General features: G+C 37.2%; 2 protein-coding genes across 2 annotated transcripts in view; both read right to left on the bottom strand.

Annotated features, from left to right (window-relative positions):
- The window catches only part of LOC127628666 (histone-lysine N-methyltransferase 2D-like), a 48,497-nt gene extending 36,240 nt beyond the window's left edge, over positions 1 to 12,257 (bottom strand). Inside the window, 11 exon segments of the mRNA XM_052105450.1 lie at positions 257 to 394; positions 837 to 994; positions 1,207 to 1,388; positions 1,951 to 2,065; positions 4,472 to 4,643; positions 4,718 to 4,880; positions 4,987 to 5,096; positions 7,631 to 7,833; positions 8,085 to 8,196; positions 8,608 to 8,687; positions 12,140 to 12,257. Of these exon segments, the coding sequence (XP_051961410.1) occupies positions 257 to 394; positions 837 to 994; positions 1,207 to 1,388; positions 1,951 to 2,065; positions 4,472 to 4,643; positions 4,718 to 4,880; positions 4,987 to 5,096; positions 7,631 to 7,833; positions 8,085 to 8,196; positions 8,608 to 8,656 (1,402 nt within the window). The 5' untranslated portion in view covers positions 8,657 to 8,687; positions 12,140 to 12,257.
- A 4,103-nt stretch (positions 12,258 to 16,360) lies between these two features.
- LOC127628667 (desert hedgehog protein A-like) lies at positions 16,361 to 22,933 on the bottom strand. Its single transcript, XM_052105451.1, has 3 exons — positions 21,974 to 22,933; positions 18,014 to 18,275; positions 16,361 to 17,544 (listed from the first exon to the last, which is right to left on the bottom strand). The coding sequence occupies exons 1-3, from the start codon at positions 22,310 to 22,312 to the stop codon at positions 16,727 to 16,729; spliced, it is 1,419 nt and encodes a 472-aa protein (XP_051961411.1). The 5' UTR covers positions 22,313 to 22,933; the 3' UTR covers positions 16,361 to 16,726.
- Positions 22,934 to 26,510: the final 3,577 nt, after the last annotated feature.

Raw genomic sequence — 26,510 nt, 5'->3', positions numbered from 1 at the left:
TTTTCTCTGACATTTTCTCTGCTGCATGTGTGTGTTTGGGGCAAGTTTACGACAGGCAGTCAAGGAGGAAAGGAGATGTGCATGCGCAGGTGAGATTCTCCGTCCGGTCGCATTTTTTTCTCAATACCGTAGATAAGCAAATGTTCATGGTATGATAACCGTCTATTTTCATACCGTGGTATACCGTGAAACCAGTATACCACTGCTACCCTATAGGTGACTTCTGAAAACATACAATAGTTTTTTTTTATTTTACCTGTAGCTTTAGGAGCCAGCGGTTCAGCAGAGACCTGAATGTGCATATGTGTGGAGACCTCAGGGCCCTCTGGCTGTAGTTCCTCTTCAATAATGCTTTCTTTTACTTCTGTCATTCCAACAACCTCAGACTCAACCCCTAAATTGAAACACATTATCTCAAAATCCACATTTAACATCTATCAAAAATACTCAGTCCACAGAGAACAGAAACCAACAGAAAGAATCCTTTAAAATTAGAAAAATTCACTTTCTGACGAGTGCGAGTGTTCTAAAATATGCTGAAAACAGGGTGTACAGTAGAGTGTAGCTATGCTCTTGCTAACAAGTTCTGAGCCTATTTACCACATTTCTATGTGGTTGCTTACTGACCTAACTCAAAGGAGCCAACCCGCAACTCTATATCATATTGTGATCTCTAGATATCGCTAGGCCAATATGACGTCCACAAGGCAAAAATAGTAGATAATTACATTTGTTCAAATGTTAACCCTATGTATGAGTGATAGTAATAGACATGATTACCTTAGCATGACCACTAATTAAGAAAAATTAAGACAAGATAAATAAAGATGACATACCCAACTCCATTGGCACCTCCAAATCAGCTTTCTCAACTGCATGTGTGCATGACAACTCTGATTCGACTGGAAACTCATCTGGGGCTTCTTTGCAGAGCACACAGATGCATTTCTTCTCAGGACGCCCTGAGAGAGAGGCACAATCACTGTGTACCCATCTGAGGAGGAAAAAATAGATCATATATGACAGTAAAAATATGCAGATACAGATGAAAGCAAATCTCATGTTTGAGCCAAAACTTGACTTTTGACACAAAATAACTTAAGGTCAACTCCTTTTTAGCTACAGAAATTAGTAAAAAGTTTGTGTACAGAACCAGATGTTCTCCTCAATAAAATGTCTTGCTGATTCTTTACAGCACAAACTGACCTGTGGCAGATGGCACAGCGATGTTGCAGGGAGACAGAGAGCTCCGTGGCTTTACTGCAAACACCGCAGACAGAGATGCGCCTGTGCTGGCAGCCTTCACATACTGTATAGCTCTCGAACCATTGCTCAGAGCCAGGAAGCTTCAGTCCTCGCACACCACAGTCAATACACACTCGACAACGCTGAGACAGACATGCAAATGAGGTCAACCAAACCAATTGAGTGGTATTTTACTCACAAAAATCTAATTTTACTATTAACCAAACATCTGCATCAACTGATATCGCCATTGCAAGCCACAATGTCTCCTACTCCTATCGTAAAAAGCACCACCCACATATTGTGCTTTCTTAAAGGGACAGTTTCACCCAAAATGGAAACAAAAGATGTCACTGAGTGTTAGCCTCAGTCACCTTTCACTTTCATTGCATCATCTTTGCAATCAAAGAAAGAGAATTGTGAGTGAGGCTGACATTCTACATAACATCTTTTGTTTCACAGAAGTTATATAGGTTTGGAACAATATGAGGGTGAGAGAACCACTCTTTTAAAACTGCTTAAATGACACATTTTATTTATTAAAAGTATACAATTGAAAGTGCTGTCTTTATGCAGTTTTGGGCCAAAGACAAGAGTTGAGTTTGCCATCTGCTATGTAAATAAACTGCAGAGGACTAAATTCTACCTTAAATGGTGATACACAGATGAAGGGCATGTAAGAATTAGTCATGTAAATGAGCTTACTTTGCACTTCCATGAGTCAGGGGGTACCGAGTCCATCGCTGGGAGTAGACAGAAGGTGTGGTAGCCCTTATCACAAGCATCACAAACCAGCATCTTTGAATCTTCACCTGGTTGCCTGGACATCACAAATAAATAGGGATGGTATTGAATATTGATACATCGATTCCGATTCACAAGCTCTCGATTTGATATCGATTCATTTGGGTTTATTTCAGTTAAAATTAACCTTTTGCTTACAAGAAATTATTTCTCAGCTAATGCGGTTAAATATACAAGGGACCTTTGAACTAGGTTAATTAGGAAATTATGAATTGTACCAGTTATATTTTCATTACTTTTTCATCATGTGTCACATTTTGGCTTTTTAAAAATGAACAAATAAATGTATTCAATCAATTCACTATATTATTTTTGTTACATATTTCTTGTTAAATTGCATTATTTGCACTATTTATTTCCACTGATTTGCTGAACATGTGCTAAAAGCGATACTCTCTCTTTAACAAAAAAATCTGCATTTCTGTAAACAACAGTCGTAGAAAGTGTTCACATCCAAGCAATATAATGAATACAGGTGTATGTTCAAAAACGAACATCCACAAAAACTCCAGCAAAGTCAGCTCACTGTTGCTCCCAAAAAAATGAATGAGCTTACCACAGAAATGAACAAACGTGACGTTTCGATCTACATGCTCTTCATCAGATATCTGTAAACAATGCCTTTAAATGAGCACATGTTAACTAGAGAGGACTCGAGTGGCTTTACCTCATCTGTGAGATGAATGATTAGAATTAAATGTTTTTTGTAGTAATTTTTTATCAACAACTGACAGTAAAGAACAGAAAGGGTATTTAAAGAGACAATAATCTTTAACACACGTTACAAAGAATAACTCTCAACACACTGTGAAAGGATTTTTTTTTTCACTTCGAACCAGTCTGGCCATTCTCTGTTGAACTCTCTCATCAACAAGGCATTTCCATCCACAGAACTGCCGCTCACTGAATGTTTTTTTGTTTATGGCACCATTCTGAGTAAATTCTAGAGACTGTTGTGTGTGAAAATCCCAGGAGATCAGCAGTCACAGTAATAATCAAATCAGCCCATCTGGCACCAACAATCATGCCACGGTCCAAATCACTGAGACAAAACTTTTCCCCCATTCTGATGGTTGATGTGAACATTAACTGAAGCTCCTGACCCATATCTGCATGATTTTATGGACTACACTGCTGCCACACAATTGGCTGATTAGATAATAGCATTGATGTTTGTTAGTGCAATGGGCTGATTTGAGTATTTCTGTAACTGCTGATCATCTGGGATTTTCACACACACTCTAGAATTTACTCAGAATGGTGCGAGAAAAAAAAAAAGAATCCAGTGACGGGCAGTTCTGCTTAAGGAAACACCTTGTTGATGAGAGGTCAACAGAGAATGGGCAGACTGGTTCGAACTGACAAAGTGTATGGTAACTCAGATACCCGCCTCTGTACAATTGTGGTGAGAAGAATGCTATTCTGATACAGGTTGGCGCTGTTTTGGTGGCACAAGGGGAACCCAAGGCAGGTGATTTTAATGTTGTGGCTGATCTGTGTATATAAATCATTTGCTCACCCTAATTTCATTTTAAACCACATGAATTTCTTCAATGGAAGACAAAATGAGATGTTAGGCAGAATGATAGCCACAATCACCATTCACTTTCATTGTATGGAAAAAAAAAGATGCAATGAATTAAAATTGTGACTGAGGCTAACATTCTGCTTAAGAGATATTTCTGGTTTAATATAAGTTCAGCTCGATCTACAGCATTTGTGACATTTGCGACAATTTACCACAAAAATTCATTTTGAATCATCCCTCCTTTTCTTTAACAAAAAATAGATGTTACTGTGAGGCACTTACAATGAAAGTGAATGTGGCCAATTTTTGGAGGGTAGACATATTTATCATTTTATGAAAGCTTATCATTTTATGGAAGTACTTACATTATTTCTTCTGTTAAACTCGTATTATTTGAGCTGTAAAGTTGTTTAAAATGTCATTTTAGGATTTGTTGACATTACATCGTCATGACAACAAAGTTGTAAATTTGGCTATAACTTCACCCAGTAAAAGGTTAGTAGGGGATTTTATCACACTAAGATCAAGTTAACACACATATTGTTTGCGTTGTGTATCTAAAATTTTGAAACGTGAAACATTTAGTATTTTAATGTTCACAAATTGGCCCCATTCACTTCCATTGTGAGTGCCTCACTGTAACCTCGATTTTTGCTTTTTTTTTTTAAAGGAAGGGCCAGTCAAAATAAATTGTGATAATCAACATTATGCCACAAAAGCTGTTGATTGAGCTTAACTTGTCTTGAACCCAGAATATTCCTTTAACATCTCTATTTGTGCTACATAGAAGAGAGAAATGTATACAAGTTTGAAACAACATGAGGGTGATTAAAGGGTGATAGAACTTTCTTTTAATTGGTGAACTATTCTTTTATTTACCATAAAAAAACATACCTGCAGGTCTGGCACACCTTGCACTCTGGACACTGCCAGCCAGAACGCTGAAGTGGTGTGGCACTGATTTCAAGACAGGCATCATGATAATGCTGCCCACAGCCAGTGCAGTATAGCAGACCTGACAGGTCCCCAGCAGAGTCACACACTGCACACCACGCTTCCTCTCCGGCTGAAGAACAAGCAGAATCATCTCAGCAACCACAAACATTATTTACTGATGATATCTCTCCTGTAATTTCATACCGATCTCCTCAGCCTTGTCGATGTGCTCTGGACAGAGGAGCACCAGTTGCTTCATGGACTGGAATGATCCACTTGCAGCTGAGCAGGGGAAGTGGTAGAACCGTGAGCAGCCTTCGGCCCGGCACCAAATGGTAGCACCCATCCGTTTACAATAATCACAAGGCTGAAACAGAGATAAAATAGGACAGGTAAAAGTAGTTGTTGATTTGCCTCCCATTAGGCAATATTTCTAAGGTTTAATGCTTCAATAAAGAAAGCTCTCAGCCTACCCGCTGTATCCCTGAGATGACTGCCTTATCCACGTTTATCAGCACCTCACCCTCAGTCTGTTCAACTCCCTCTGACCACACGGCACACCAGTGGTGAACCCAGCAGCTCCCTGTTTCATTTGGAAAATATATTCAGTCATAAATAGGGCTGGGTAAAATTTTAATCTCCAGTGTTTTTGCTGGCAACATAAAATTATGCAACATTATGAATACTACAATAACTTTGTGTGCTTTTGATTTGTGCATTAATTTACTCATTTAAATTCACAAATATTAACTGGATGTTATTAAGATATTTTATATATTTATCAATTTTTTATAAAATTCCACTAGTTTAAAAAAACTCAGTATGTATATTTAACTTATCATTATCATAACAGCAACTATCACGTAATTACTCTGATTTCTTGGTTAATTTCAAGTCGGATGTGACTAAATACATGACTTGCAGCTCAGCAAGTTTGTGATGCATGAAAAAGAGTGGGCTGATGAATATAACTAGTTTGGTAGAAAGTGCATTATGTTTTGCAATTTAGAAACAAATGAACCAGCTCATTAGTCAGTAATTTAGAAATCAGACTATACTAGTCAGACTGGATGTTTCACGCTACTAATTCAATAACGGTATTGCAGTCCAGCTGAGAGGTAGCAGGAAACGCTGTCAAGTGTATATTGGCGCGGTGTCCTGTCCGTACTAGCAAAATAATGCATGTTCAAGAACTGTAAACGGAACCGAAAGTCATGAAAATAATTTGGTTACAGTATTTTTTTAAATGGAATGGTTCAACCATTTCAGAAGAAACACACACAGACTGTACATACAGTACCATACATAGATAGATACTTATACAAAAGTATGAAAAAAAGCAAGATGCTACATCTTTTTCAAGACCTCAACAAATAAAATGAATACCATATCCCCGACAAACCAACACAATCTCAAAATAAATCATATATCACAGATTGTTACTTAGGCAGGGGCACACATTCAACATGGCCTTAACAATTCTTATCAGTAAAACAGGGATACAGGATATGCAAGTTTTAAATAATCAATACATGTTTTCCACATATATCACATTAAAATTGGTTTATGAATGATTATAAAAATAAAATACAATTTAGAGGTCAACCGATATCGATATTGGATGGTTGCTGAAATGAGAAGGTTTTGAAAGGCAATTAATCTGCCAATAGTTTTTAAAAATTGGTTGCCTATATTAAATGTTCTTAGTCTTTTCTTCCTGTTACTGGGAGGGTCAGACAGATGCTACAAGAGTAGGGTTTATTACTAACTTTTAACTTCAAAGGCTGAAATACACCAGGGAATCTTATTCTGAAATGTTTGCGATTCAATGCTTCTTGTTCTTTTGAAGTTAGATAATCACATTAGGTCATATCACGATTCCTGTGTTTCCACCCCCAAATTTAAGACCTCTTTAAATTATAATCAAGACATTTGTTGTATCTTTTAAAGATATTTAAGACTTTTTATTACCTTAAATTTTAGAAAACTGAATTTAAGACATTTTAAGGATCTGTGGGAACCCGTTAATAGCTTTAGCAATATCGTCACGCCTTAGTTATAAAATAATTAACATTTTACAGGCAATGCTTATGAGGTTTTTACTGTTAAAGCGCAATTTTAATCATTCACCACAACAATTTAAACACTGGCATCTGCAATGCTGCATATGCACATTTACCAGACTATTTATCAGAGACCAGAGGACATTCCTCCAAAAAGTAAGATCTTTGTCCCCATGTGCACTTGCAAACTCTAGTCTGGCTTGTTTATGGCAGTTTTGGAGCAATAGCTTCTTCCTTGCTGAGCAGCAGGAACGTTCAGGTTATGACGATATAGGACTCGTTTTACTGTGGATATAGATACTTGTCTACATGTTTCCTCCAGCATCTTCACATGGTCCTTTCCTGTTGTTCTGGGATTGATTTGCACTTTTCACACCAAACTTCGCTCATCTCAGGGAGACAGAATGTGTCTCCTTCCTGTGTGGAATAATGGCTACGTATTCTCAATGGTGTTTGTACAGATTATCGTGGTATCTTCAGGAATTTGGAAACGATGAACCAGACTCGTGGAGGTCTTGGCTGATTTCTTTTGATTTTCCCATTATGTCAAGCAAAGAGGGACTGAGTTTGAAGGTAGTCCTTAAAATACATCCACATGTACACCTCCAATTTACTCTAATTAGTCTAGTAATTGGCTAATTGCCTAAAGGCTTACCATCATTTTCTGGAATTATCCAAGCTGCTTAAAGGCACAGTTAACTTAGTGTATGTTAACTTCTGACCCACTGGAATTGTGATATAGTTGATTAAAAGTGAAACAATCTGTCTGTAAACAATTACTTGTGTCATGCATAAAGTAGATGTCCTAAATGACTTGCCAAAACTATAGTTTGCTAATATGAAATCTGTGGAGTTGTTAAAAAATGTGTTTATATGACTTCAACCTAAGTGTATGTAAACTTCTGACTTCAACTGTATATATCAAACTATCAAATCAAGCAACTGTGAAAGGTCTACCAATGATTGCTCATCAAAGACAAAATATGGCCAAATGCACCTTTAAAATCAGAAGTGACATAACTGTAATTCAAACCTATTGATTTGCTGATTATACCTGTGTCATCAAAGAAAGATGCCAGAGAGGTGGATTCAGAGAATCCAATGGAAGACAGGTCATCGTTTCCAGCTGCTGGCAGAGAGGAAACAGAGGCCTCCAAACTTTGCCGATCACAAGAGGATCCAAAACATCTGAGCTCCCGTTGTCCATGCAGACTACGCTCCACACAGTTACACAGAGCACAGGCCCTGACAGTCTCCCTACAAAACACCAACATAAATCGCAGTCAGAAATTCCCACAACTATGTTCGCAATACCTCAGCTGGACTTAGGTAAATTATTAATTCTCTCTGTGACTGTTAGAACTATTTCTGCAATATCTGTCAAATTTGTCCATGCAACATTGTTCTATTTAATGAAGATAGCTCTTTTCTATAAAACCAAGCTATTCAAGCATGACCTACATTTTATGCAAAGCACTGAAAACCACAATATTTATAGCAGGCCTTACACTGATGAGCTGGAAGTTTCCACAGTAGAGCCTGAGATGACCTCTGCAGAAACAGGGGCACTCAGTTCCCCCTCAACCTGGACGCTGTCCTTTGGAGGGGTCCCATCATCAGCTGTGAAAACATAGCAGCCATAAGTTAATTAACTGGAGATGCAAATATAAATGTGCCCTTATGTCACAGAGACTTCAAAGTAAAATCCAGATGCTAGAGAAGACTCACTTTAAGAAATATAATTACTGCTGTGCAAAAATGTATGTATCATCACTGCTTCAAATGACAGTACAAAATATATTAGATTTCAACAAGTTCAGTTTGAAAGGACATTTAGTGCATTTTGACTTATACATTTACATTACACTGCAAACATTAATACGAGTATACATTGTTACTAAAATATACAGTAGAGTACAGTATGCATGCATGCTTAACACAGTAAAGTTCACAGCATGGTGGTCTACATTTATGAACCCAATGAAAATGAAACTAATCTTATGCAACTCAAATTTAAATAAACATACTGACCTGCATTTTCTGAATCATTTTCTTCACAGGTTGATTTCTGCTCATCCATTACCACTCCTCAAGATCTCTATTAAAGAGATCTGAAACAGATAGATTCCCACCAATGAGGAAAGTAACATGATGCAACAGTAAAGAGCAGTTCATAAAACTGCCCAAGAATAGCTGTGCACAAACAAATCTAAGTTTTACAATTACCTACAGCCACAAAACACTATACTTAGTGTTATATATACTTAGGATGTAACAAAAAGTGTATCTTTCGTGCTTGCAATGCATACAACGGACACTCGTTCGTAACAAGTTTAAGCCTCTTGAAAAGCAGTAATAGGAAAGTTAGATTGATTATCTGGTAGTAACTTCTATCTGGACATTGCAAACCATCGGACCAGCTGCATTTGGAACTATCTAGCCATACCGCGCCTATTCAGCAACTGCGTAATAAATGTGCATAATCCTGCAAAGTTCACATTACTCCACACCTAAATACGCAAACATTGGTTGATATAGGAAAACACAGCATAAAGCAAGTGATTAAATACGAACCAGGAGATGGATTTGCGTGTTCTGTGCATTTTGTCCGATTTGGTTAACGCTGATGGACAAACAATGGTTCGTAGGTTAGTTAAATTTGTAAGATCCCGCAGCTGCGTCGTTCTGCTCGGTTTACAGTAGAGCCTGGAAGCGGCTAACGTGCTAGCTTTCTGGCCGGGGTTAACAAACTCTCTGCAAAATAATCCAGTCGCCCATCCCCAAATCGGGTCAATAAAGTCACGTATACACGGCTCTGGTGCTTAGTGATGACGCGCGGTCAATAAAACGGTATAACTTCGTGCATAACTAAGATATTGCGTTACAATCTTTATGTAAAACGACGCTAAACAGAGAAACACAAAGAAAATACAACTTCCGTGTAGGACGTTTCCTGTGAGACACAAAACGGCGTCGGCCTGAAACGTTGGAATCAGTATTTAGTTCCGCGAGTGATAGCGCGGAACATTTTTCTTATGTGCACAAGTGCACATTTTTGTACTTAAATATAGTCATATTAATAAAATTGAAAAACAAAAAATGTGATTAGTCCAACCTCACGTATATATAGTGTATTTAAAACAACATTGCACATGTTAGAAAATGTGAGCATGAATTAGGTCATCAATAGCCAGAGCTTGGTTTGAGTGTCAGCTCATATTATCAGTTCACAAGGAAACGCAATTCAGTTACAGGTTGCATAATGTGTATAAAGAAGAAAAAAATTAAACTGACTGAAACACAACATCCTGACTCTCTTTATTGCACATCCCCTTCGTTAGGGCCCCTGCACTCACATCTCCTAATTTACATGTCTGTTTCCTCCCATGACAAAAGACCGTTGAGGGAAACAGCAACATCTAGACATGTGAAATTTATATTTAGCAAGAGAGGGATATGGCAAGCTGTAGATTTATAGTGACAGGTTCAGCGGCTTTATGATTGATACAAAGGGAATCCATTTCCAAGTGTACTTACTGCGCACACACATACAGATCTTTCAGGTCTGTTCTTCATCTAAAGTCATCTAAACTACTAATATACAAACATTTGCAGATATCACAATTTTGATAAGGCCAGTTTTTCAAACCCCAATTGTGTGACAGACGACCTCCAGTTATGAGTGTGTGAATGTTTACAAGAGATATGGCAATTACTTAGGTAAAGGTACATATACATTTTAAAGGTGCACTCAGTAATGTTTTATTTACATCTTCTTGGACTTACACTGACACACTAGGGGCCTGGATGCAGCATCATTCAAACGCAAACATTTTTCAGTTAAATATGCTATTGTAGAAATTCATTATTCACAGTAAGCCATGATTAATTGAATCCAAGAGTGAAAATATCAAATAACAGGGCAGTTACTAAGATTAAGCCAGTAGTTTTCAGCTGGTCATTTGATTCTAACATGGCAGCCCCCATAAGAGGACCCTCCGCATGTAGAATAAAACAGCTTTAATAAGGTTACTGATATGACTAGTCTTCAACGCAAGTGAGTAATCATGATTTTATACATTTGTTCCAAAATCAAAAAACGTTTTAAGCTTAAAACTTTACAATGAGGAAAAAATACTGAGTGCACCTTTAAAAACAATTAAACATAAGGAGGTAAGACCGGCATTGTTAAAGGGGAAACCATAAAATGCTCAAACCAAATATAAGCCCTTGTGACTTGTCCACCTCATATGCTAGCAGGCTATTCAGGAAACAAAATCTATGCTTGCTGTGTCAGTGTAATTGTATACAAGAACAAGAGTGGAAAAGTTAAACGTTTCCTCCTTCGATTCTTTCCTTAATTAAATGTCTTTGTTTAGTTAACATCATAATCACTTAAAGAACGGTGTATAGCTAAATAACTAATCCTGTTAGACACTCCTTCCCCAATTCATCTTACAAGTGCGTAGCTAATTCCAATATATGGGACATGGCTGCCATTGCGTTTGATTTTTATTTTGCTTTCTAAATTAAAATAAAACACGGACTAAATTATTTAGCACACTACTTTGGCCACGTTTGACCTAAAACTTAGAATAAAGTGCCAAGCTAAATCCTTTCACACTAATTAGTTGACATGTTTCCCAAGCAGTTTAAGTCCCAACACGCTAACTGACAAGCACACTCACACATGCTGTTGATGCCAAAATGTCTATATTAACTCGTCTCTGTATTAGAGCATTTTCAACTGTTTTTCACCTGCATAAAGAGGCAACTATTAAAAAGTAACCGAACGGGTTGGTTTTAATGCAATGCTAACAGGCTGGAAGCATCAAGAGGTAGCATTTACGAAATATTAAATATACGCAATCTTGGCAGTAAATCGACATGTGGTAGTCAATCCTCCTATTTTATTACATTTTTATTAACAGCTCCACTTTTTCCAAATAAATAAATAAATTACTTAGTTTTACATCTAGTGTGCTAACCCAGCCTGCTAGCCATTAGACACTTTTAAACTCCAGAATTCTGTTGCTCTTTCCAGTCGCAACAAATAGACAGTTTTAACGCCTCAGCTAATAAACAAAGTGCTCCTAATATCACGATACGACCAAGGAAACGAAAAACAACATACTAACTCTCAAATCTACAGTTTAGCTTTGCTGGTTTCAGTGTTATTAAGGTCTTAATGATGGACGGTACGTGGACTCGGGCTTGCTAAAAATATGGCTTTCCCATTTACCAAGGACATAAACACTTGTGCATCACACTAAACTACAAACACAACGATCAATCATAAATGAAGGCCACCTGTCAGCGCAAAAAACAACAACAAAAACATCGCATGCATTTATAACACTCGTACTAGCCCGTACTAGTGTTTTTAATCTTAAATCTTGTAAACGCATCGGTACGTAGCAGGCTAACAGCAGATTCATTTCGGCCGACAGAGTCGCGCTCACTTCGCTTAATGGACGTGGAAGGGGGCCCGAGTATCGCTAAGGTAATTATCCTGCAAGTCTATATTTTTATTTTAAAAATACATTTTACTTGTATCACTCACCTAAAATGCGCTGCTAACGTCTTCGTACATGATCGGAACAGTCCTCCGGATAATATTCGCTGGGGTCCGTTTCATTTCATTAAGCTAGCTTTGGCTAGGCAGGGTTTACTAGTTTGTTGTTGATGGGGGAAGTGCTGTCGGGCGAGCAAACGTTTATAAAACTACCTGATATTAAGATTTGGCTGGCCGATGCCAATGAATCAAATGAGTTCATCATACTGGACTTTCATGCTTGCTTCTGTCATACAGCCTGAGAAGCTTTGATGAACTCAAACCAAAGTCTTTAAACTGGAGAAATGTGGCAAGCATGATTTAATTAACTTCTTGTTATAGAGTTTGAAGGATAAGATGCACCCGCTTTCTGTCAAAGTACAGGCTCCAGCAGGTTTACACCAATTTCGAGTACAACTGCGACCTCTGCTTTTGACAGGAAAAACAAATTAGGGGTGCAAAACTTCCTTTGGGTCACGTTGGTGCGGTATTCATTCTGTAAGTGCAGTCCCACACACAGTGTTGGAGCAGTCAGGGTGAGTCAACTTTTTTTGTTGTTGTAGGTATTTTGTTTTACCCCATATCATTTGAATATACTTAGCTTGCCTTGCTGTATTAATAATATCTATCTATCTATCTACTTACCTGTCTGCCTGACTGTCTATCTACCTGTCTGTCTGTATACAGTATCTATTTATCTGTCTGTCTGTTTGTCTCTCTGTCTACATACCTGTCTGCCTGCCTTTTTGTCTGTCTGTCTGAATAAATAAACATATAATACATTTTATGTTATTTCATGTATTCTGTTCATATATTGTTTGTAAATAAATTATTAAAAGGTAGGTATTTGTAGAGGGAAGTTTATTACCTGGCTATAGTGCTCACAGACACGGCTATCTGTAAAGACACATTTATTCATTATACACTGTGTAAAAATGAGAGCAGATGAAACCACAATATATTCCTTGATCAAAGGTCAACTACTAGGCTATTCCTTAGACTGACAAGTATAAATTGATAATTAGACAGACTTCATTGATCCCACAGTTTAAATGCATGAGTTGCCCATTTTGAAATAAAGTTGTCCATATTATGAGTCTGTACAACTAAGTCGTGATATAATACAACATATTTTGCCATAAATCTTCATTTTTAAAAAGTGTTTGTCAAAGAATGAAAATGGGAACCAATATGACCATGAATTAGCTCAAATGTAAAATTATAATAATAATTGAATATTTTATCAAATATTATCAATATTGTCTTTTTCTTCTCTATAGGAGATACTGTATGCCTTGCTGAATAATAACTTGTTTCTTATCTAGTGGAAGAAACCAAGAAGATTTAGATTTGTTGTTGTTTAGGCTGACAAGCCATTTAAAAACCTTAATGGCATATTTTGGGTCACAAGCAGCCAAAATGGCACTCAAAACACCTAACAGATCATAACAGATTATTTAATTCAGTGGAGAAGATTATAATAAACAATGGCCATTTGTGAACATGCTGTGGTTCTAGGAACACTAACAACATCTACCATATGCAGTCTTCTGTATTCATGTAATCACTATTACTCAAGCATGCTGTATTAGGTCATCATGCCTGTTTTAAAGATGGAAACTGAAAATCTGATATTGCACCATTCAGTTGCATAGCACAGGCCTATTCTATACACTGACTCTTTATAAAAAACCTGATGGGACACTGCTTTTTCTCTGTGTTTCCTGATCACATCATGGTCATGGGCAAGATTAATAACTCCTCAGCTTTTACCAGGATTAGTTTGAACAGGAAAGGTTTGGAGAGAGCCTTACTAAGCTTATATTTGAAATCTGATTGGTTCACTAAAGGTAATGGTTGGGTGGGCCTACATAGCGGTCCCTGCCATTGGCCTGATCCAAATGGATTTTAGAACATCTCCACTCCAGTGGGGGGTCTATGTCCATCTGTCCCCTCCATGTCCCAAATAATCCTGTTGTATACCTTAACAGCTGTGAAAAATAAATAGGAAAAAGCATGCCATTACAACAAGATTGTATTTTTAAAACAATTAATTGTTTACATTGTCGACTGATAATATATATATATATATTACACCATATATACAGTGCATTCAGATAGTATTCAGACCCCTTAATATATTTCACATTTTGTCATGTTGCAGCCTTATGCTAAAATGCTATAAATATTTTTTTTCTTCACAACAATCTACACTCCATACCCCACAACAAAGCAAAAAACAGATTTGTCATAACTTTGCAACCTTTGGCAGCAATTACAGCCTCAAGTCTTTTGGGTATGATGTGACAAGCTTTGCACACCTAGATTTGGACATTTTCTGCCATTTCTCTCTGCAGATTCTCTCAAGCTCTGTCATGTTGGATGGGGAGCGTCGGTGGACAGCCATTTTCAGGTCTCTCCAGATATGTTCGATTGGGTTCAAGACCGGGCACTCAAGGACATTCACAGAGTTGTTCCTAAGCCACTGTTGCATTGTCTTGGCTGTGTCCTTAGGGTCATTGTCCTGTAGGAAGGTGAACCTTCAGCCCAGTCTGAGGTCCTAAGCACGCTAGACCAGTTTCATTAAGGATGTTTCTGTATTTTGCTGCATTCAGCTTTCCTTCAACCCTGACCTGTCCACCCAGTCCCTGCCACTGAAAAACTCCCCCACAGAATGATGCGCAGCTGATGAGTGGTGCCTGGTTTCCTCCAGACATTAAGCTTGGAATCGAGGCCAAACAGTTCAATCTTCATTTCATCAGGTCAGAGAATCTTGTTTCTCACAGTCTGAGAGTCCTTTAGGTGCTTTTTTTCTTTTGCTAATTCCAAGCAGGCTTTTATGTGTCTTGCACGGAGGAGAGGGTTCTGTCTGGCCACTCTGCCATAAAGACCAGCTTGGTGGAATGTTGCAGCGATGGCTGTCCTTCTGCAAGTTTCTCCCATCTCCATACATGATTTCCATACAGTGACATCAGGCTTTTGGTTACCTCACTTACCAAGTCTCTTTTCCCCTGATTGCTCAGTTTGGCCGGCTCTAAGAAGAGTCCTGGTTGTTCCAAACTTCATCCATTTTATGAATTATGTGCCTCGACATAATCCTGTCTCTGAGCTCTACAGGCAGTTCCTTTGACCTCATGACTTGGTTTTTACTCTGATATGCATTTTAAGCTGGGAGACCAGACAGATGCGTTCCTTCCCAAATCATGTCCAATCTATTGAATTTGACACAGGTGGACTCCAATCAAAGTGTAGAAACATCTCAAAGATGATCCAGAGAAATGGGATGCACCTGAGCTAAATTTCAAGCATCATAGCAAAGGGTCTGAATACTTATGTCAATGTCATATTTCAGTTTTTGTTGTAAATATTTATTTTTGCTTTTTATAATGGGGTATGGAGTGTAAATTGATGTGGAATAAATGTGTGTATATATATATATATATATATAAAGCATTTTACCATAAGGTTGCTAAATATAATAATAAAAAAAAACAAGAGACTTTGCCCAAGATCCTATTTATACTTTTTGCAGAATTGTTTTTATTTTTAACACAAACAACCTTAAGTATTAGCACAAATAATTCTAATCTATTGCTATTTCAGCTTTTATTGCTTTATTTCAGGGTGCATTTTTTAGCAGAACAAATGGGTTTAGTAATTTATGTGGTGCAGTTTTAAAAAACGTCCACAAGGGTGTGCTCTACAATTTGTAAAAGGCAACTTGTTAATGGCAATATTGCAACAGGCTGAACAATTCAGGAGGACACTTGAAATTAAAAATAATTGGTCAGGCCCACTGATCTATATAGATCAGTGGTCAGGCCACACAATTTCATGACGTCACATTTGATAAACTTGATTAAATACAATGTTAAATCAATAATAAGTTGGTAATTAATTTCTACTTGGAACATCTAAGAACTTGGAAAACCTTTTATTCTTTGTAAAAACTGCAAGTGCAGGACAAATATATTAAGGTGTTTTGTCATTAACTGATACGTTATTGTGTACTCAGTACAACTCTAATGTGGTTTTGTGTGAACAAAATTAAACCAGATCAGGTTTATTTTGCAACAAAATACAATAATTTTCAGTAAAAAATAAGGATACAACAATTGTAGTATTTGATGCTATAACAAAGAGCATCAGGCCATAATCACAACTATATGAACAAACGGTTTATCATGAAATATACTGTATATATTATGAATCCAAAGGTATAAAAATAAATATTTATTACTCTTTGAAAATATTTTCTTGACAAACAACAGAATACAAATTTGCATTTTGAATCTCAAAATGATCTATACGGAGATTATATTAATGAGATCTTGTTCATTTTTGGAAAAAAAAATACAGTTTTTAAGTTACACAATATTTCACATGTATGCTTAGTGACAACAAAAATAACATTCTAAAGAGTGAAATAATTGTAACTCGTGTTATATTTGGTGTTTAATTATACAAACTTTAGTGCCTGTTGCATTTATGTTTTGGTCAGTAGTTTAAAAAATATAATTTCTGAAAGACAAAGGGTTTTATAGCCCTCACAGACAGGTGTAGTTGGTATTAAGCCCACATATTCTGTTTTGCCCATCAGTAAAACTTCTGAGGGTCAAGAAATATTTGTCCTAATGTGTGCAAAAGCCTTGCATACCAGTAAACCTTTTTTGGGCCATCTGCCCAATCACAGTGTTGCAAAATACTGTGTTCATTTTCCATTGCATCTGTGGCATCTTGGAATTTGCTGCATGTGCTGGAAGACATGCCTGAACTATTGTGAATCACATTTGTGAAGAAGGTCAGAACTGTGGAACAGATAGAGACCTTGGGACTGCTTTTAAGTAACATTGTTTGTGAGTTCTCTTCCATCTCTAAATGGGAAAAGCCAAACAGGAGGCGCAATGGCCAAAATGCCCAGTGTGCGAGTCTGTGATCCTCAACAAAAGCGTAGTTGGAAGCCAGCACGCCATCCACAAATAAATTCCCATGTTCTGTCAAAGGGGCATAAACCCCCATCCTCTCCTCCAATAAAATAGAGACTACCTTGGATGGCCGAATTCCTCTATCCCCTCCAGTAGTAAGTATATAGTCCCCAATCCTAACTCTTCTGGCAAATACAGCATGATACTCGTGGTGCAGCTTGAAACTTGAAGTCACAAATATGAGATGGTTGGGAGTAAGTGCCATTTGTTGTCCATTTTCTGTGCCAAAAATGAGAAAAGTGGATCTGCTCTCGCTATCTCGATGTAGAAAGAGAAGTACACGGCTGAGAACAATTTCACCTGACCCAGACAATGAAAGCACCTTCTCTCCAGGCAGCAAACATGACATAGGCTTTTGCGCACCCCCAGCCACTGTAACAAGTCCTGATCCTGAAAAGCAGCCCCCTTTCTCCACTGCTACAGATTTATCTGGAAAAATTAGAAATGGATCCATTTATTACAGTAAATTGACTGGAAATCATATTCCAATAATACTCTACAGGAATAGTTCACCCCCAAAAAACTGTAAAATGATGTAATGATTTACTCGCCCTCATTTTGTTTCTGGCACGTGTGACTTCCTTTCTTCCGTAGAACACAAAAGGAAGAATGTTAGGGAATGATGGCCTCAGTCACCATTCACTCTCATTACATCTTTTTCCATACAATAAAAGTGAACAAAAATCCCCAAAATGTTGTCTTTTGTGTTCCACAGGAAAAGAAAATAGTCAAAAAATAGTTTGGAACAACATGAGGGTGTGTAAATGATGACAGAATTTTTACTTATGTGTAAACTAACCCTGTAAGTGTTATAAGAGTTACTTAAAAACATTTCAGGACTTATAATGTTTGAAAAGGTTGGTAAAGACACATTAATAGCTACGCTTTTGGAGCTTACCAGCTTTGACAGAGCAGTGCACGTGATACTTGGATTCGTAGTGCACCCAGTCAAATCCAGCCTCCACTGCCAACTGTGCAAGAAGGCCATATTTCTTGGTGTCCCGGTCTGAGGTGGTGATGTCGACAGCACGGCCCTCATAATGCAAAGAACCAGGGGGGTGATGCCCATCCTCATCCCAGGCCTCTGTTACTCGCAGTCGGACCCCAGGCCACTGGTTCATCACTGCTATGGCCAATTTATTAAGGCAGTCCTTGCAACGCTGAAACGAGTGTGAGAAAAATTACATAAACTACAGAGAATGGCTGAAGTGTTTTGTTTTTCCCAAGTTCTCTATAAACTGTTTTGGATTGTCAAATTCTAGAGGGCAGTCATTTTGACATAACAAATGGAAGACACACGTTATTATTTAACTGTTTGCAGCCCTCTTACCATACCAATGATTCATACCAGAAGCATCATGCCCATTCAAACTGAGTGTCATGTGCCAACTAGTGGCTTTTGATAGCTTTGAAAATGAACATGCACTATTATTGTAGCTGAAAATAGAAAATTGTCTAAAAAGCTCTGTCAGAAATCCCTTATACACATGCCTAACTTTGATCAAGTCACATATATGCTGTATTAGGTCAAACTGCATATGTACTGCATTATGGTTGGGAGGGTTACTTTTGAAATGTATTCCACTACAGATTACATGCTGTAAAATTTAATTTGTAGTGTATTCCATTATTTTACTCAAGGTCAGTAACGTATTCTAAATGAAGATTACTTCTTCAGCACTTGTAGATATTTTCACTTGTTTTGACTATAAAAATTCTGCCTGTGCAGTAAGATAAAATACACATGTTAAAAATACATTCTCTGAAAAACCTAAATATATTATGCAGTGTTGTTTTTAAAACAAGATTGATCTTGTTTAAGGATTTTTAGATATTTTTACAGGAAAACAATAAAAAAAATATTATCAAGAATAACATTTTGCCCTAATAACAAAGTTCTTACTAGAAAAAAATTAATTATGATCCAATGTGAATTTTCTTGATAAAAAAATATGATCGTGCCTGGTAACATGTGCATGTAAAATGACTAGAAATAGCATTTTAGCTTAGCATAAAGCTGACAATTTACACAAGGTTTATTTCTATTTCTTCTGCTCCAAACATACTTCAAACGTACTTTTCTGTCTGCTCATATGAATGTATCACATCATAAGAAAGTGTTTCACTGCTGTTCAAATGCAATTTGGATCGCATCATTTATATATATAAATGTTTTCCATCTGAAAGGACTAAATATTAAATGAAACAAATGACAATAAAATGCAAAGTAATCTCTTCAGTAATCAAAATACTTTTTGAATGTAACTGTATTCTAATTACAATGATTTAAATTGTAACTGTAGTGGAATACAGTTACTTATATTTTGTATTTTAAATATGTTATCCCATTACATGTATTCCGTTACTCCCCAACCCTATATATATATATATATATATATATATATATACACACACACACACACACACACACACACACACACATAATACTGCGCAAATGCACATTAGATTTTTTACAAAACCATTTGTCTTAAAATGGTTGTTTTATATATTCTGCTTTTTATGTATCATTCTCTTTGCAAACAAAATTGAATAGCAGAAGAACAATGAGCTCTTCAATATATGGCATGCCCCCCCACAGAGCCCAGATTTCAACATCATTGGGTCAGTCTGGGATTGCATGAAGAGACAGCCTAAATAGATTAAAACATCCTATCTGCCAACAACCAAGAAAAACTGTGTCCATGTGTGCCTTTGTGTTTTTTTTTTTTAAGGCAAAGGTGGTCACACCAAATATTGATTAAACTTTTTATGTTTACTGGACTTTGTATGACATTAATTGATAAATGGAAACTATTTATGGCATTATTTTTTAAAGACATCCTCACTATGCAACATTTTGACAAGTGCCTAAAACTTTTGCACTGTACTGAATGTGCATATATCTCTATCTATTCATCCATCCATCCATCAATCTCTATATATATTAATATGCAGCACTGTGCAAAAGTTTTAGGCACTTGTGAAAAATATTGCATAGTGAGTCTAATCAAGTCAAATATATACTGTATTAGGTCAGGTTGCATAAACAGTATATACTGCCACTGGCGCCACTTTGCAAAATAGGTTCATGGTCCCACTGATTCAAATAAGTGTAAAAATGCAGGAAGCGTGTCTTATACATTTTTGGCTGAAATTGTCACTGGTAGACATCAGCAAATTTTTGTGCAGAATATTAAGCTCTGCTAAAGGCCACATCCACCCCCCAATGTCTAACAATAAGAACAAAGCTACTTTATCTAATTTCCAACATTCTTTGGACACTTCAGCTGTGTCAGAGAGTAAAGTCAAGGTCAATTCATTTTTCAGCTTCACATGATGGGAACACTTTCACACAAACTTTTGAATGACTCGAGTGTCAGCCCAAGCAGACTTTGAATTACAACATTTAGGCGTTCTTCTATGATTCTCCATAAGGACAAAAATGTGTGCATATCTACACCAGACATAATGGGGGAGCTGTGAAAAAAGTAGTACTTTTCTCAGTGAAAATAATACTATGTGACCTCTGTCATGTTTTGAAACACAGAGCGAGGTATTGAGAGGGTATGGGAAAAGGCGAAAGACCAAAAAGCCAAGAAGAGAGAAAAGAAAACAAGAACCAGTCTGAGCGAGAGGGTAGGTGGATGGAATGTTTAGACATGTACTTGGGAATGTAACAGCAAGAGTGAGGAATCAAGAGGGGAAGAAAACAAACCAGGGAAATGTTTCTCACAATGCTATCTGACAGTGGCGTTTCATTGTCAAAACTACAATAGAGGCTTTTCCGATGGTGCCATTACTTCAACAGGTGGGAATTCTGCACAGGCGACCCCCACAGATGCTTGAAAAGATACACAAAGGATAGCTTTCAGAGTTGGGCAACAAGAGGGCATACGCATACGTACACACAGCAACTCTAAGCACTCTCGGAAGGGTACTCTCAGTTAACTTGGTGCTAATCTACAATGATATCAACAAACTTACGATCAGTGATATTAAACTTATCGGTGATATCTCAAAACGACCTATGGTACCATGATGCATTAACCTATGCCAAACAATTCATGGCATTAATTATTTTTTTATTATATACTGGTCATAACAAATATTCAACTAAAAATTGTAATCACATCCAATCTGCTTCATTTTTGGCCACATGCATATTGTAAAAGAGTAATATAATAAATATCTGTGTATTCTCTGTTGTTCACAATGTTATACTTCACCTACCTTTGTGTTTATACAGGGTAGCGTACTCAGGCTAAGGAAGTAGAGGTGTAGTGATCATTTTATAGCTCACCAACAAAGAACTTAGTTAAATATTAAATGGAGCATGGCACTCCAAACAGTCCTATTGGCACATTTACATTGAGGAGGTAAGTAAATAAAAAATGCCCATAGAAATATTGCTAAACATTCAAACAATCGATGTCAAGGATTCTACAGTATATTATGATGGTTTTCTAAACTACATCAAAATCTTAGTGGTCCCCTGTTGCAGATGCACAAATTAGGACTTTCTTTAAGGTAAACTGATTTTGCAGGACCTTTTAATTGCAGATTCATCTTCTATCACTGCTTTTTCCATCATAGTAATTTGCATTAATTGGCAACACAAAAACTATAACAATCAAACACAGCTGAATTACAGGAATAACAAAACCCCTTTATTTTCAAGTACTGTTTAACTGTGCATGAAGTATGCCATGGATGGCTGAGAGAGTTGAAAGGGCCACCAGATGTATCTGCATAAGCATGAAATGGATAGGCTACATTGTACATGGGGCTCAATTTAATAGGCTAGCTTCCTGTTCAGATGATTCTATTAACCATTAGCCTACACACGGATTTCCTTTACCTTGGTCATGAACCGGTCGGCTTTGGTATGCTCCTCGTCTTTGAAGTCAATGTCAGTGTTGTAGTTGCACACCAGCTCATTGAAGCGCTCAGAAATGCGCGTGATCCTGCCCTCCGCTCTTCCGCTCGCACCCAGATTATTCTCAGAGACACTAGGTACGTATTGCTTGTACGACATTGGAGTCAGCTTGCGCTGCCTCGGGCGGTTGCCATAGCCGGGGCCCGGCCCGCATCCCTGGACCACCAGCCACGAGGAAAGACACGCAGTCAGCAGGACGAGCCGTGAAAGCTTTAACCACGGAGCTAGCGTCATTGACGCGCGTGAAGTGTGCCAAGGCATCAGCGAGCCGCAGAGCCTGCAGCGCGAGCGTCTCTCCAAGCACCTTGTGGCATCTCATTAACGCACCTGACTTTTTCCATGTCCATATCACGATCTCGAATTAAAATGGGCACTCCTAAGGATTAGGCTCGTAAATCATTGACCAACATGTAATGGTTTCCAGATTAACCTGATTATTTACAGCCTAGCTACCATCTAAACATCACATTCCATAACATGCATTTTGCTCATAAGTGTCACCCAGCCGTGAAGAGATTGACCGCAGTTATACATTTCGGTTAAAAAGTGCCCACTTGTAACATAAAAAAACACCTAGGTCCTAAGTAGCTTACAAAATCAAAAGGTATCATAGTTGCCAATCCATTTCTAACTTTTGGTGACAGTATTCCAATTCGAGATGGATTAAATGCATCCTCGTTATCTCTTGTAGACATATGCATAGCAACAGGTGCTTCATTCCATCATCCTACCCCACCTTGGACAGCTCCGCACAAAACAGCGTTTTCTGAAATAGCTTTCAAAGCGCGTCTCTCTGTATCTTTTGCCTTACAGTCGCGCTCAAACATAATTTCATTCCTTTAGAGAGTCTGAGTGCTCTGACTATGCTTCGACATGTGTTTGTTCCCGTCTCGACACTGAGCGCTTTTAACCATTGAGTATTTGTGACCGGACAACGATTGCCCTCCCTTCCTGAGCGCGCGCTCCAAGGACAGTAGCGCACACGCCTCCTCGCGCGCGTTTCCAGTCATGCAGTTATGAAGTTTATACAATGTATTACAACGAGCAGACACTGCTTGCGATTCTTTTTATTCTGCCGTGTTGTGATTTCTAAATGTTTCTCTTTTTTGAGACATTTGGGATGCGAGAATGTGGAAGGTTGTCATACTAATTCCAGTGTGTGAAAAATCTGGGAACATTATATAAAAAATATTGGCTTTTCGGACAAATTTAAACAGTAAAACAATTATGTGGGGGTGGGGTGGGGACTATAAATAGTTTCATTAATTTAATTAAACATTACACAATTAAATTTGATGGAAATTTGTTATACATTTTAAATGCTTAGGCTAAATCTTAAAACAAGGCTATAATATTTTTTGAGTGAGCTATTATTAAAATATGAGGATTATGACATTTTAGTTTAGAGACTACAATACACAAAATATTCTAAATTAAAACAGGTGTTTGAAAACTTGTGGGGGAGTGAAAATCCACCTTGTCCTCTTCAAAGCTCACCATTTACACATACTGTGGAGTAATACGCATACTTAAGTAAAAGTATTGCTACTGTAGAAATAATTAAATTGAGTACAAGTAGAAGTACTTAGAAATATTATGACTCAAGTAAGACTAAACAAGTAGTTTGCTGAAAAACTACTCAAGTAATTACGTTAGAAGTTACTTTATGAAAATTATATTATATATATATTTTAATATATACACAAGGCTTTTACTATATATATATATATATACCCTTCCATTTTTAGAACACAAAAACATTTTTGTTCTTGAAAGAAACTGATTCTACCTTTCACAAAGGATGGATTAAATTGATCTTAAATATTGCCAAAATTATTAATTGCAAATTATTATTACAGTTTCAAATAATTGTTTTAAGTGTTGTTTATTCCATTTTTTCTTTACCCGTGATGGCAAACATATACTGTGTACTCCTTACAAAAGCATTCTAAAGTGCTAATTTGATACTAAATAACATTTTCTTATTATTAGAACAATTGAAAATGGTTTCAGTGAATAGTCAGAAGAAGCTCGCAATGAATGTAATTATTTTTGCCCCCAATCCCCATTATTTTTCGACACTACTGGCAATGGGTCTTTCTAAGGTATTTACATTTTTTTTAGACATATAGTAACAAGTTAACAAGACGTCCCCACATATATGTCAATCTGTTAAAGTTTGACACAGTTAAAACATTGAAAGTGAAGTTTGATCAGTGGTTAAATGTGGTCAGACAGTTCCTTCGTACCTGAATGAATGGCTCCTTTCCAGAATAAAATGAAAAATGCAGTAAATCACTATATTACTGTTCTTGTATAGTGATAATGCAGAAAGTCTTGGAGAAGCTAGAGAAGACATTGGTGGCAGTTTATGCAAGCTGCTGTGCTCATGATACTGTGCCCTGCGGGCTTCCGTTGTGCTGCGCACCGCGCTTGCCGGTTACTTCTTCCCTATTAAATTCCCAAAAATTCATTAATATTATGTATTTTTTTGTACTTTGTAATTGTGGTGAAAAATAACTAGTGAAGTTGAATACATAATTTTTAATCAACTCAAGTAAAAGTAGTCTACTATTATTTATTTATACTTAATAAATGTGAAAAATGTACTCCAGTACTGTAATGAGAGTAGTTGTAATTTGTTACTTTCCACGTCTGTCGGTAGGCAATAACATATTATTGAGATGATTTGTTTAGCATGCTTTTCCTGAGGGACCACAAATTTTGTTCTGGACATCTAAGATATAGCCTAAAATGTTTTAAAGATTATTCACACATGCAAGCTCGGAGACAAGTAAACAATGGCTCATATTTAGGAAACTGCCTTAGGTAAAAGCAGATATAAGGTTTTTAGCTCTTTGGGGCTTACAGCAGCAGTGATAGGTGCATAAAAGAGACATTTGTATTTGATGTACTTCATATTTCACTTTGTGATTCTTTTGAAAATCTTTGAAACTGTGGTATTAAGGCATCAAAATAAACCATACAGTCAGAGCTTTCATTTGATATATGATGTCTATTTAAGTGCTATTTAAAGACTTTCATATTCATATAAATATTTCTACCACTGATTAAAAGTGCTCTGCACTAAAAAGCCATCAAGCAAATAACTTTAGTTGTAAACGTGGAGTGGCGTGAGTAACGTGGAACTATAAAGAGTCTGCTGACCGCCGAAGTGCTCTGTAACAGAGTTGTGATGGAACCAAGCATCTAAAGCTGAAGGTGATTGCTTTAGTCTTCTGGCCTGCCATCCCCTTATTTGTGACTCTCCCTCTGCATTCCTGCAAACCAGTGTATCACACACTGCAACTTGCAGCCTTCATGACCCAGCACACACTCATTTACAAACCTTTGAGAGCTTGACCTGTCTCCCTTACACCCACACCCTGCACACAGCCATTATTTGATGCAGTAATGGTGTTTATAGTTTATTGTGTGATTTTCATTTAATTATATTAGCCTTTTAATTTTTGTTTATAATTAAATCTTTAAAGAGATAATTTGACTGGTGGTAATTCCACAGTACAGTCAAAAGATTTAAAATATTGCAGTAACTGGTGATTTTTAAAAGGTATTCAGGCTCAAATGACATTTCGACAGGCCCTAAGCCTGTCTTGCACCTGAATGTATTTAAAAAATACTTGCTTAAATGTATTTCGTGGCCGGCCCTGTTACACACTGCTATGGAAAACAAACTTGTGTGAAACATACTTTTGACTAAAAACCTAGTCACTGAGATAAAGCCCTTGTATAAACGTCCCCATGTGACAACTAACCCCTGGCTTATTGAAACTTTCAGTCCATTAGCCTCTCTCTAGTGTGTTTACAGTAAATCCAGGTGAGGGTCGCCATGTGACAACTAGCCCCTGTCTTCCCTTCTAGGAATAGTATAAAAAGTGCTTAAAACTGTCTAAATAATCTTTCAGTCCATTGGCCTCTCTCTAGTGTATTTAAATCCAGGTTTAGGGTCATTGACATCTAGGCTATCTCTGCCAGCTTCCTGCTAAGATATATATAGTTAGTTATGTGCTACATTTCTATAACTCATTAATGTCTCTCTTTGTTTTTCCCTTTTAGCAGAAGACACTGGCTGACACATACACCAGAAGACCTCTGAGCCGTTAACCCCCATGCTTTATCAATTTCATGATTTTAAACCACCTCAGAACAATGGATCAAAATCAGAAGACAATAAAAAAATATCTTGAGTCAATACTGCAATGTGAGCGAGAGGAAGAAAAATAAAGAGCTGCAAAATATCTAAATGATTTCCGCTGACCTGTGAGATGCATCCAGAACTTTGACATCTCAGACAATTAATTTACAGGCAAACACAAAGAGTCTAAAAGGTTAAGGTTAGTCCTTGGGAAAGCCCTCAGCCTATAAACTACATGTATGTATAAACATGACTATGATCACTGTTTTAAAAGGATAGTTCACTCAGAAATTCAAATTCTGT

The sequence above is a fragment of the Xyrauchen texanus genome, chromosome 35 (assembly GCF_025860055.1).
Source record: "Xyrauchen texanus isolate HMW12.3.18 chromosome 35, RBS_HiC_50CHRs, whole genome shotgun sequence".
Taxonomy (NCBI): Eukaryota; Metazoa; Chordata; class Actinopteri; order Cypriniformes; family Catostomidae; genus Xyrauchen; species Xyrauchen texanus.
The sequence above is the reverse complement of the archived record's forward strand: the minus strand, read 5'-3'. Positions and strand labels throughout refer to the sequence as shown.

Bases quoted from the DNA above. Each gene is read 5' to 3' on its own strand.
- LOC127628667 (XM_052105451.1), bottom strand. From the start codon at position 22,312: ATGCCTTGGCACACTTCACGCGCGTCAATGACGCTAGCTCCGTGGTTA. The intron at 18,276-21,973 runs GTAAAGGAAATC...CACTCGTTTCAG, and splicing joins CCGACCGGTTCATGACCAAG to CGTTGCAAGGACTGCCTTAA. The intron at 17,545-18,013 runs GTAAGCTCCAAA...TAATTTTTCCAG, and splicing joins GCACTGCTCTGTCAAAGCTG to ATAAATCTGTAGCAGTGGAG.